Raw genomic sequence first — 12785 nt, forward strand, 5'->3', positions numbered from 1 at the left:
TGGTACCCTCACAACGGATCCACGCCCATCGTAGTCTGTCCTGGGGGATTGACCTTGAGCTGTGTCGCCATGTTTGTCACATTGTCATATTCAGAGTTCTTAAGGCCCACGGTCTGCAAACTGATACTTCAGATTTAAAAAAGTACAACTGTGCGTTCGGCGCTTTCGCGGGTCTCTCACCATACTTATTCTCAGAATTGGACTTCTTGTTTTGTGTAAGTGAAGATGTTTGGCACCTGGATTGATGGTAAACCTCTGTTGTTCTTTGTGCCCTTTGATCGGCTCGATAACGCCCGCAGCTGCGTCGTAACCGTGGTAACCGAGAAGACGCACATCGCCCAGTCTCCCACACAGGTGATTGGTGTTGTATGATGCGTCTATGCAGCCAACTCAGACCCTCATTACGCTTGATGCTCATTCCTCCAACGAGATATGTTTCCCTAGCCCCCCAACTAAGTTTTTCCATTGCATTTCAGGAAATAAGTCACAAATCCTTTGGTTCAAAAAAAGAATCCTCACAAAGTGACGCTTTTTTAACTCCAAATGGCTGTAAAATTACGAGAGCGTGAACATACCCACTAAGCAGCACCACAAGAAGGACATAGTGATGATGTTTTGCTGTCTCCAACATTCATGAACAAGTCAAATATTTCCAATGTCTAACTGAAAAGCCATTCAAAAACTCATTTACTTTTAGCTGAAGGGCCAACAGAAGGAAAAATTAGTGATGTTTGGTGTCGGTCACACTTTGTCCCTGAAAAAAACATCCAACGACACTCGGTACAGGTTCTCAGAGACCAGCACGCTCCGTCTCTATCTAGTTAAATGTAGATGAATTCATTTAATCAGTATCGCTTTTATTGGGCATCAATATTTGCATTTAAGTTAATTGGGGTAATCTGCATGTTTCTGTTTTCTTCCTGCTATTGGTAACACTGACCGAGGGACTTGGCAGGAATACAATTGTGTAATATGGGTCATAACAACCAGTCAACACTAAAGTGTACAAAATAAACACTGTAATTGTGCCGGCAGCAGAGGAAAACCCGGAGCTCACTCCAGTCTGGACTGAACTCTGAGTTTTGGTTTTTACCCTGGACAGAGTATTGAATCATCCCTTGGGTTTAATTGTCTCCTGGGTTTTCACTTGAGATGTTGATTTAATGTTTTAAACTTAACTTTAATAGAAATAAATTACTTTTTTTTAATGCATTTATTTTTTTGTCTGGTCATTTCTCGCTGTGTTGGTGTGGCCCGGGAATCTAGATTTATTTAAAAGTAGCAAGCTTCTTTTGAAGAAAGCAGGGGCTACATTAGTGGCGTTGTCGGAAGGATTCCCTTTCCACAACATGCAGTGTAGAATGGCAGATGAAAATGCAGCCTGCTCATGGAAGGAGCAGGAACCAGCGGGCTCTGCCCAGGACCAGATGACTATTAGGGACCAGCTTGTCCTGGGCTTGAGGCCTGGTGTGGTACAACAAGAACTCCAAAGGCAGGTGCGTCGAATGTCTACATTGACCTTCACCGAAGTGTGTAATGAAGTGAAAGCATTAGAAGCTAGTAGACACACTCTCTAGCTCTACGTAGGCATCCTTCAACACCCAGATGTGATGAGTGTAATCGACCAGTGATGTCTGATCTCAGCGTGTCACCCCTGAAGACTATTCCATCTTGGTGGTTTAATTCTCCTTGTAATGAGAAGTAAGGCTTGATTTCACTCGGTACCTGTGACTTGTCCTTGGGCCATCTCTGGCTGATTGTTTTAATGAGAAGCTGCAATGTTTTGTCTTTTTCTGTGGCAGACCTTATGTCATGAAGTCTGTCTGAGGAGATCGGTAAGTGTTGCACCATGTTGACCGCCTCTAGATCAGCTTCCACAGCTGTACTCTCAGGAAGATAGGCTCTGCTGTGAGTGTCGGCCAGTAATCTCTTCCAGGCACATAAATGACATCCAAGTCATATTTTTTTATGCGCAGCATCATGCCCTGCAGCCTTTTGGGTGCACTCAGCAGGGGTTTGTGTACTGTGGTTTCTAATGGCTTGTGATCACTTTGTACAGTGACTTTGCGGCCATATCTGTATTGGTGGAATTTCTCCATGCTGAAAACCACTGCTAAAAAACTGTTTTTCTATTTGGGCATAGCGCCCCTCAGTTTGTGTAAGTGCCCTGCTTGCAAAAACGACTGGCTTCCCCATTTGCATCAGTGCTGCGCCCAAACCTGTGTCTGAAGCGTCATGCTCTACTGTCAGCTCCTCCTCAGGGTTGTAATATTTCAATATTGGAGCATTCGCTATTGTCTCTTTCAGGTTGAGGAATGCCTCCTCATGTTCTGTTGTCCATGTCCACTCACTGTATTTGTTTGTCAGGTCTCTCAATACCTTGCATTGGTCTGAGAGGTGAGGGCAAAACTTGGTGAGGTAATTAACCATACCTATACCTAAGCCTCTTGTAACGAATGGACCCTGGAGGCAGACTCAGACTCAAGAGCAGACCTCTCAACCTTTATTTAGGACAACAGGTAGCAGTTAAATCCAGGGACAAATCGATACGGGAAATCCTGGGGACAGGCAGTAGTTCGGTAACACAGGAGGCAAAAGACGGATCTGGTCCTGGGGATAGGCAGGTTCGTAGTCAGGAGAAGGCGGAAGGTCGATGCACAGAGATTCACTGCTTTTATGGGGATTTAGGGGCAGCGAAACAAAGGGGTTCAGCAGAGAAGCGTACTTGCAATACCTCACAACCTGCCCGCTGCGTCGGGGTGTTCTTACAGGGTTCTCTCTCGCAGGTGTTCAGAATTCCGGCGATTGGCTCCGGAGGACGCGTCCTTCGGCTCCCCCTTGCGGCCTCCTGCCGTCACGCTGGGGTTGAGACCTCAAACCTCTGCACTGCTTTTACATCCGTCGGTGCTGGCATCTGCCCGATGGCGCGCACTTTTTCAGGATCCGCTTTGAGTCCATCTGCCGTCAAGCGGTGTCCAATGTATGTGGTCTCCTGTCTCAGTCTGAATTTTTCTGCATTTAATTTTATGTTCTTTTCCCTGCATCTGTCGAGAAACTGTTTCAGTTTTTCATCGCGATCCCGTTCCGCTTCCTCTTGTGTCTCCCCCTGTCCTGTGATCAGGATGTCTTCCGCAATAATGTACAGACCGGGTACATTATCCAACGCTTGTGTCAGCTTTCTCTGGAATATTTCAGGGGCCGGACTTATCCCCATCGGTATCCCCAGCCATCTGTACCAAATGGTGACACGACAACAAACAAGGAGGGCCCCTCTGTACTCATTAAAAGGAGTCCCCAGCTGCTTTCCAAAGCAACAGCAAAGACACCCAATGTCTCTAGGGGGAGTGTCTAACTAATGATGAACGGCGAATGCAACCATCGAAAGCTCCCTAAATGTTTCCCTGTTGCCGCTGGTCACGAGAGTCAAGCGTTAACCACTCAGAGACACGCCCCCATGCGCTTTGATGCTTCGTTTTCACCAGCACGCGGGCCGCTGGCTCCCCATTGGTCCGTGGTATGCGACGTGCGCGGCTGACCTCCCGACGGTAGAGGACTGAAATCTTTCTGAAAGCAATTTTTTTTTAAAAGCACTCCCCTTTGGAGCCCCTGTTAACATGTTAATGCGGGTGGAAAGGTAACCTGGGGAGCTGCGGTCTGAGGAGCAGCCTCAAGGGGCTCATGGTGGAACCTTCCAAGACAACGTGCCCTACATTCATTTAGAGCACGTCGAGGGGGTCCGCTGACTCACAATGCTGCATCGAGGGCACGCCAAGCAGAGAGAAAACACGCATTTCCGGCTAAATATTCTCCAGAGGATGAGACCTGCACCCGCAGCTGATATTATGTCGCAGGGAGGAAATAGCCTGAAATCCTCCTGTCTGCCTTACGGGCAGGTTACGTAAGATTCGTGTAGAAGAGCACCTCCTGCAGGACAAGGAGTTAAAAACAAAGGCGGCCTCCCACGTCTCAGGTTGCGTGAGTTCTTGCCCGGGCCCTCAGCATCATGCGACGTGTCCGCCGAGGCTCATTTGGGATGAGGGCTGTTATTAACAGACACACGTGATGCGTTTATGCATGTGCTTATGTGTTGGCTGGTTCATTGGTCGTCATGTTTTGTTGGCAGAAGGACGAGTGGCAGTTTATAGATATAACACGTGGTTGATTAAAGCAATTTCCCCTTCAGTTCATCATAGCAACTCAAGCCTCATTTGTTTACACAGTTTGAACATGCAGTCGCTGTGTATATAGCTTCAATAAGGATCCTTAAATCCCGATGAAAGATTTCAACATTTTTTAAACCCTGCACATTTGCTTTGACTGAAAAGAAAGGGAAATTTCATCATGAAGTTCTGTGACAAACATTCCACCAAAAGAAAAAGGAATCCAGGATTATTTCTATAAAAGCAGAGATATATTACATAGCTGTTTGTCGTGAATAATTTGAGCCAAAGTGATGGGACCTTAGTGTAATAAGTAAAAGTAGTGGGTTGGAGAGAAGTGGGTAACACATGAAACATTTAATCGGCCTTGTCCTGATCTCCCATTTTGGGACGAATGCCAAAAACAGAGCACTGGAGGATTTAAACGTCTCCCGCGAGACGTATTTGGAAAATAAATACAAAATGATGTTTAATGTCAATGTGGAAGGACTTCAGGGGGCATTCGGGGGACATTGGTTATCACGCAGCAGAAACAAAATGACCCTTATTGTGTTATCCTTGACATGAGTACATATGTCTATGATATGTTTTATATACAGTCGGATGAATCTAGGAGGAACTACTTACTGTTTTTTTCTTAAAGAGTTGTGGTTCTTCCAAATGGTTCAAAACCCAGAGATTTGATTTACTGTAATTTGGGATTAAGCACAAACAAAGAAGAAGCAGCGTTGAGTTTTTCTGCTCCACATATCTGGAACAAAGTCCCTGCAGGTAAGCTGAGTCCTTTAAATACAGATTAAAGACTTTTCCTTTTGCTGCTGCCTTTTAATGGACTTTTTGGAAAAATTTGGTTCTCTAAACTGCAAATTTTATTGCATTTTTTTACGTTGCCTTTTATCATTTTAATGACTGTTTTTCTTTTAGGTTTCATCAACGTTTCAATGAGTCTGTATCCTCAAAGGGCCCTGACAGAAAAAATGTGGGAACTACTGCAGTGATTCAATTAAAGAGAACCTGATTGGATGACAGTAGTCAGAAGTGTAAGCATGTGCCGCCCCCTGGTGGATTGAACAGGTGTTCCCTGATAGATACCTATTGGTGACGAAACAAACGGGTTTAACAGTTATTCCCAGTGTTGTGCCTGAACGCGTTCCTTGAACGACAGTTCATGAACTCATATTCATATTCATATTTTGGACGAACGTGAACTGAACTCGTTCATTCTGGTGTTTATGAACGGCACGTTCTTTCAGGTTAACATCGTTCAACAGGGTGCCAGAAAACACACCGTTACACACGTTTGTTAATTGGTTGATGCTATGTTGCTGCAGTTTTATTTATTGTGTAAATTACGCGCCTTAATAAGTAGCGGAAAAAACACCCAATCTGGCAACACCAGCCACCAGTGTGGCACCACCGCATGCGTCATCAAAAAAAAAGAAATGCATGGTGGCCCTCAAGTGGAAAGCAACATTACAAATCGCTAAACACTTTTACCAATCCCGAAACAAATTTACAAATGACAGATTCTTCACGGAAAAGGAATGTACCACATACCGGAAGTGACGGAAGTGTTGAGCGCGGTGTTTTCATTGGTTGTGGAGTTTATGGCGTCAAAGACGTTCATGGTGACCGTCCGAACATGGACTGGGGCCGAGAGATGTTTTTCCCGTTATGTGGCAAACACATGAACAGCTTAACGCGGTTTTGTGTTACGTGTGGTCGGTGTTTGGAGTTTTTGAAGGACGCGAACCAGACGGAAACACCAGACATACTGCATCATTGCGTTCAGTATTTTAACGAGGGTCACTCGTACGCTGTAACCGTGGACATGATGTCAATCAGCTTGAGGACTCTTAAAAGTAAACTGAACGAAGCCGGGTTGTACCGCAGAAAGGATTATTCCTCGCCAAACGCCGTTGTTACGTCAGTGTGGTTGTCTTTATTTCTGTCCCGTTTTCACTCACAAGTTGCACTTTAAACTTCTTTTTAATTGTCAATTAGCAGATTTATCATTTTTTTTTATTCAATGTTTTCATTTTTGTTCGTTGATCACAAAGTAATACATAATGACTATTAAAAATAGACTAAAAGGTACTATTTTATTACTTTTTTTTAAACAGTAAGTTATTGTGAAGCACACAAAATGTATTTATTTTTTATTTATTTGAAACTTTTATATTTCTGTGTGGTGCTGTCTATGCCCAGTGGGTGGCAGCGCAGCGCTGTGCTTTCTTTCATCTACTTGTAAATAGGTCAAATATAGAATGTAAAACTATGTCATGATGACCTCCGTGTTTCCCTGTTGGGTCGGTGTGTTTGGTGTCCACCACGTGCTACCATGTGCGGACATGATGTGTTCCAGCCTCATATTTTAATGCTTCACCAAGCTGAAGACTTTTTGCAATGCAGAGAGAAAACAAACGAATGACCAGTAGAGCTGCTGTTACTTTCATAGATGCATATCTATAGATTGCACAACTTCTATAGATCTATAGATTGCACAACTTCTGTATTTGTTACCGGAAATACGCAATCGTCGTGGTAATCTTCTTCCTGTCTGGTCAAGTCGAGTCGAGATAAAGGAAATAGCAAAGACAACTTTAAAACTGGACCACGATTATGCAAAGCCATCATTTATTTAGTTTTTTTTTGTTATGGAGTTTTCCTCTACCAAACGAGCCATCCTCTGATTGGACTCTGCACCCGCAGTCGCCCCTTCACTTCATGTCACCATTGACTTACATTCATACTCTGATGTCAGAAGTCCTACCAGAAGGTGAACCAGTTTGGTCCTGATGAAACTAAAGCAATTCACAGCGTTCACCAGCTGGACTCCGTGAGTCACAATTGTAGACTTCACTGATACCTTCATGCTGCTGTTGATCCATGAGACATCCAAAGATCCAGATGTGTCTCAGCTGGACTTCAGTCAAACACATCAGACTGTTTCTTCACAAACACTTAATGGATCAGTAACTTGAAAGGTGGTTCTGATGAATCGTTTGTTCTGCTGATCACTAATGTCTTTGGCAATGCAGAGAGAAAATAAATAAACAACCAGCAGAGCTGCTGCTAGTCCCAGTGCAGAGTAGAAGCCGATCATTCCCCGAGGATCTCCTTTCAGACTTGTATCACTCGTCTCAGCTTTGGGTCGATCCTTCACTGCTGCAAAGAGACCCAACAAATCTGTTTTATTAAATTAAAGAAAATGGTTTACTCATCTGAATAAAACTGCTAAATTAAACGTGTTGAGAAAGTTTAACTTAATGAACCTACCAGTGACGTTGAGGTAACATTCCTTAAAGTTCTTCTCATAACTTTTGAACACAACACATGAGTATCGCCCAGAGTCATTAGTCTGGAGTCTGGAGATGTGAAATCTGAGTCGTCCTTCTCTGAGGACGTCTTTGTCCCACTGGACTCGTCCTGCAAAGCGTTCATCCTGAGCCTGTGGGACCTCGACACCTTCATGTAGAAGAAACAAGACTGAAGGTCTATTAGGATTTAACATCTTGCAGGAGATATAAAGGGAGTTGGGGGAGGGGTCCGTGCTGGTGGGGAACATCCATTCCAGTGAGATGTTCTGGTTCTCCTCTGCCTGATACCAGCTCTGTGTCACATTCACTACAAATGACCCTGCTGAGGAGACAGAGAAGGAGAGGAGGTGGCAAACTGACAGCTTTAACATGCAGCCTTTAGACTCCATCTCCAGATGTTTCTGAGGAGTGTGTGCTGATGCTTCACAGCTGCTTTACAAACACAAAAGTGAACTCACCACAGACACAGGAGGTCGGGATGAAGATCACCAGGATCCTGCAGATCATCTCTGCTCTGTGAGAGGAGACAGAAGAGAAGAGGCTTAAACATATCATCACATCCACAATCTACAGTGTGTCTTTACATCGTAATGCGCTTTTGTGTTTATCATCATGATTGTTACAAACACACAAAGCTCTGATGCTAATGACAATCTCCCTGAGAACTACAACCACAAAGTAAAGCTGGTTTTTGTCACGTAGGCGTGGAGGTGCAGGCGGAAGCAGGACTCAAACGCAGGGTCTTCCACGAGAGATGCTCTTTATTCCAAAAACAAACCAAAAACCAAAACCGACGTGCTCCAACCACGGGAGACATTAGACAATGACGCGACCAGGGACAACAGGCACACGGGGCTTAAATACACGAGGGAGGTGCAGGTGATTGGACACAGGTGGAAACACTCAGGCAATCACGGGACAAGGCAGGAAGTGAAGTTAACCCAGGACCACAAGGAACATGAAACTTCAAACTAAAACAGGGAAAGAGACCAAACCGTGACAGAACCCCCCCCTCAAGGACCGAATTCCAGACGGTCCTAAAGGGGAGCAGAACCGGAAAAATTCAGACAAGGGGAGGGAGGGTGGGGACCCGATGATCCTGGGCCGCGCGGGGAACTCCGGGTGATGGCGGCCATGTGTCGGGTCCTTCGGGGGGCCTGCGGCGACCTGCGGCGACCGGGCCTCAAGGTCTCGGGGGGCCTGCCGGGTCGGCGACCGGGCCTCAGGGTCTCGGGGGGCGTGCCGGGTCGGCGACCGGGCCTCAGGGTCTCGGGGGGTGCCGGGGGGTGCCGGGCGGTGCGGCTCCGGAGTCGTCGTGGCGGGGGGCGCCGAGCTGTGCGGCTCCGGCGTCGTCGTGGCGTGGGGCTCCGGCCCAACCCCTGACCCCACCCCCCCTTCAAGGACCGACTTCCAGGCGGTCCCAAGAGGGTGGGAGGGAGGGGTCATGGTCAGGCGCCGCGGGGCCGGGACCGGGGGCCTGGTTCTCGGGGCAGGAACTAATACATTTACCAAAGGAGAGCGTAAACAGACTCCACACCACTGGAGTACATGCACACATGTGTTCTACCACATCTTCATGTACTCACAGAGGGCCCAGGCCTAAAGTACGACCCTCCTGACTTAGACTTAGGGTGAACGCTGATTATTTCGGCTACTGCACAGGAGGACGAGCGTCTCGAACAACAGTCGAAGATGAATCTCACTTTACACACATTTTATAAATCCCCTCATGTTGATTTTGCTGGTTGACACACTTTTGTTTTAAAAGCTGCTCTGAGTGGTTCATGTAGTTTAACCCGAGAGACGGTTGTGTTCTATTCCTTTTAAACGTCTTATAAGGTTAATAATTTCCGCTTTGTATTCATGTGTCCCCACTTTAACACCCTGACCCTCTAATGATTCCTTCATTGTTTAAGATCATGTAACAACATTAACAATTTTGCATATTATGCTTTCCTTCTCAACACTTTCTGTTTGTCTTCTTCAGTGATCCCATTATGAAAGAAAAGAGTTCACTGTATTGACAGAATGCTGAGAAGTGTGTACCTTGTATGCTACGTGCTTCTCTCTTAACATTTACCTTCATACGATACATTTTTATTATTGAGGATGATTTTGATCACTCTGTGACTGATTGAATTAATACAAATGAAGAGGCTGGTTGGGGTTTTTAACACAGTTTTTATTATATGTCTATAAATATAAACCAACACTCGGAACGTGAATAAAATACTCAATTTTTACACATTAAAAGCAGTTCTGAAAATATGAGTTTTCGATTTATGATTTGGATTTGCAAAGGAAAAATACAATATATTATTTTAGGATAAAAAAATAAGTGAGTTTTTATTCATAACCAACTTTAAAAATCTAATGCTAGATTTTTGTAAGGGCTTAATGATATCCATTGTGTTCATTTTTTTTATTACATATAAAAGTACAATTTATTATTTTAAGAGTAAAAAGTGTACAAAAATAATAACACAATAAAGGTACAAATACAATAAGGTTAATGGCCTTTAACACACAAATGGTAAATCGACCAAATTGCTTTTCTAGGTTCTCGACTCGTCAAAGTGATTTGCATTTATTATCTACATTACATTACATGTTATTTAGCTGACGTTTTTATCCAAAGCGACTTACATTGCATTATAACCCATGCATTACATTTTGCCTGGGGAGCATTTGGGGGTTGGGTGTCTTGCTCTGAGACACTTTGACAAGGCACATGGGGCAGCCGGAACTCAAACCACCAACCTTGCAGCTCCCAGTGCACCCCACTACTCCATGTGCCACTACTCCATCTAGCTGACGATTTGATTCAAAGTGAATTACAGTAAGTTCATTCAATCATGAAGCAACAGAACCAGAACAACAACAATCAAAGTACAAATTCTCCAAGGAATCCAATCTACAAAGTGCTAGAAGTAGTAAGCACCATCATAAGTGATAATGATCCAGCAGCCAGGATTAGAACCAACAACCCCGTGGATCCTGGCACACCCTCTCTACTCCATCCACCAACGGCCCTCTGTAATAAATTCCATTATCATAAGTGATAATGAAGTGCTAAGTCTGAGGGCTATTGCAGGAAACCCTGATAAGGGATTAAGCCGGGCTATCCAGTTTATCCTGGAGGAATTTAGCTTGGACTTGGTTGCACGAAAGCAGGTTAAATCAAACCCAGCCAAGTAACCATGGCGATTTATTCTTTGAAGTTAGCCTGCTCCAGGCTAAGATTAATCCTGCAGCCTCATGTGTTAAATCAGCTGCCGCTTTGACCCGAAACAAACGGGTTTAACAGTTATTCTGTTGTTTCCTGAATGTGTTCTGATTTAGTTTTATTAACGTGCATCACTTGTCACTATTGCTGTCACCAGTTTGGTTTTAACCTTTACTATTGCATTTGTTTAGATCAGTGGTCCGCAACCTTTTTTGCCTCACGGACCGTTTTCATGTCAGATCCTCTATGTCCTCCCCTATGTCACAGATCCTCTGTATGGCACTGCGCGTTTTATATGCCGAAATTGTAAATTAATGCACTAAAGTCTGTGTTTGGCACTGAAGTCATTAGCGCATCTTTATCTTTATTACCTTCTCTATCTTTATTACATTCATGGTCACAGAAGAATGTGTTACATCAAAGAGGATTTCCACATATGCGTATAAATGGGGATTGGGTTTGCAGTACTGGAAAATAAAGAGGACAGCTTCTGCAGGTGGATCAGAGTCCGTAGTTTTCCCACCCCGAGTCCCTCCGAGGCCTTCTTTGGTTTAAAACAAGGGCAGATTCCTAAGCTGGGGTGAAGCCTGCATGGTGCCCCCACCCCCTCCCTCCAGTGCCAGCCAAATGAGCCTTTTTTAACTGCTAAAGTCAGTTTAGATAAAATATGTGAGCAGGCATCTTGTAAGTAATTTCTACACCATTTGCACTTACCACCCTGCAAAATGTTTTTAGATTTTATCTTGACCTGTTGCCAGGATCTTTCTCAGTCTTGTTTGTTCTGTGCATATTATTTTAGAATGACATTTAGAATTAAGACACAGCTTATAGAGATTTGTGCATATTGTAAAACATATTTTTGCATTGTGAATATGGGTTTGAAATGAGGCCTAGTATTTACGGTAAATTTCCAGAGCAACATTAACTACCTCTGCTCACTTTTAAGGCAAAGTATAGGCTAAATAATAATACATTTTATTTATATAGTGCTTTACATATTAGGCTACTCAAAGGCACTTTACAGTAGAACCAGCACATTTACCACATGAACATGGATACAGCAATAAAGCCAACACATAAAACAATCATATTAAGCAATTAAAACGGAGTGTACCACTTTCCTAGTAAGTAGATATTTTTAAATCCTTCCGCATTCAGTTGGTCCGCGATTGTCTGCCAAGCTTTTTCTGTTTATTTACGGCTGCTGTATTCCTTTTTTTGCGTATTATATGCTTCACCTGCTCATATATTTGATCAGTTGCTGATCAGCAGGTGAGAAATATGCTGCGCGCGGCATCAGTAAATCTGTGATTGATATCGTGGTCTACTTAAGAAAGCTGTGGACGTCCACTTACTATGTACACCTGAATCGACTTAGCGCCTCCTTCTCAGCCCGACTTGTCAAACGTGCAACCGATTAAGCCGCGACGAGCGAGTCACACCAAGTCAAGTGGCGCTTTATCGCTTAGCCCGGATTTCCTTATTCTACTTTTGTGCAATACCCCCAGGTTTAGGAGGCAAAGTTGCGTTTTCAAGTCATGTCATCATTGACCCACTCACACACTGATAAAGAGCTCTCTTCCACTGATACGGTCATGCTGAAGCCAAAGAGACATCCAAAGTAGAGAAGAGCTGCTGCTGCTAATCCCAGTGCACAGTAGAGGCCGATTCTTCCCAGAGGATCTCCTCTCAGACTCGTATTACTCGTCGTCTCAGGTTTAGGGAGATCCTTCAATGCTGCAAGAGAACCAACAAATCTGTTTTCTTAATGTAAAGAAAAAGGTTTATTCATCTGAATAATGCTGCTGAATTAAACGTGTTGAGTAAGTTTAACTTAATGAACCTACCAGTGACATTGAGGTGACATCGCTTAAAGTTCTTCCCATAACTTGTAATCACATCACACAAGTACAGCCCAGAGTCATTAGTCTGGAGTCTGGAGATGTAAAATCTGAGTCGTCCTTCTCTGAGGACGTCTTTGTCCCACTGGACTCGTCCTGCAAAGCGTTCATCCCGAGCCTGTAAGTCCTCGACACCTTCATGTAGAAGAAACAAGACTGACGGTCTATCAGGATTTAA

General features: G+C 44.2%; 1 protein-coding gene and 1 long non-coding RNA gene across 3 annotated transcripts; both read right to left on the minus strand.

Annotated features, from left to right (window-relative positions):
* Positions 1-6775: 6775 nt before the first annotated feature.
* LOC119226565 (uncharacterized) lies at positions 6776-8562 on the minus strand. 2 transcript variants are annotated; one of them, XM_037484665.2, is made up of 4 exons: positions 8112-8562; positions 7939-7994; positions 7440-7628; positions 6776-7328 (listed from the first exon to the last, which is right to left on the minus strand). In XM_037484665.2, the coding sequence occupies exons 2-4, from the start codon at positions 7985-7987 to the stop codon at positions 7102-7104; spliced, it is 465 nt and encodes a 154-aa protein (XP_037340562.2). In that variant the 5' UTR covers positions 7988-7994; positions 8112-8562; the 3' UTR covers positions 6776-7101. The 2 variants fall into 2 exon arrangements, with proteins under 2 accessions (XP_037340562.2, XP_037340559.2); XM_037484662.2 differs by having other exon boundaries at positions 7440-7802.
* A 3770-nt stretch (positions 8563-12332) lies between these two features.
* Positions 12333-12783, minus strand: LOC134107229 (uncharacterized). Its single transcript, XR_009942724.1, has 2 exons — positions 12554-12783; positions 12333-12443 (listed from the first exon to the last, which is right to left on the minus strand). It is a non-coding gene; the product is annotated as an uncharacterized LOC134107229 (long non-coding RNA).
* Positions 12784-12785: the final 2 nt, after the last annotated feature.

This window comes from Pungitius pungitius, chromosome 18 (genome assembly GCF_949316345.1).
Source record: "Pungitius pungitius chromosome 18, fPunPun2.1, whole genome shotgun sequence".
Classification (NCBI taxonomy): Eukaryota; Metazoa; Chordata; class Actinopteri; order Perciformes; family Gasterosteidae; genus Pungitius; species Pungitius pungitius.

Coding starts and splice junctions, on each gene's coding strand:
- LOC119226565 (XM_037484662.2), bottom strand. CDS start 7,987: ATGATCTGCAGGATCCTGGTGATCTTCATCCCGACCTCCTGTGTCTGT. Junction 7,803..7,938: donor CCCGACCTCCTGTGTCTGTG/GTGAGTTCACTT, acceptor CTGTCTCCTCAG/CAGGGTCATTTGTAGTGAAT. Junction 7,329..7,439: donor ATGTTACCTCAACGTCACTG/GTAGGTTCATTA, acceptor GTCTCTTTGCAG/CAGTGAAGGATCGACCCAAA.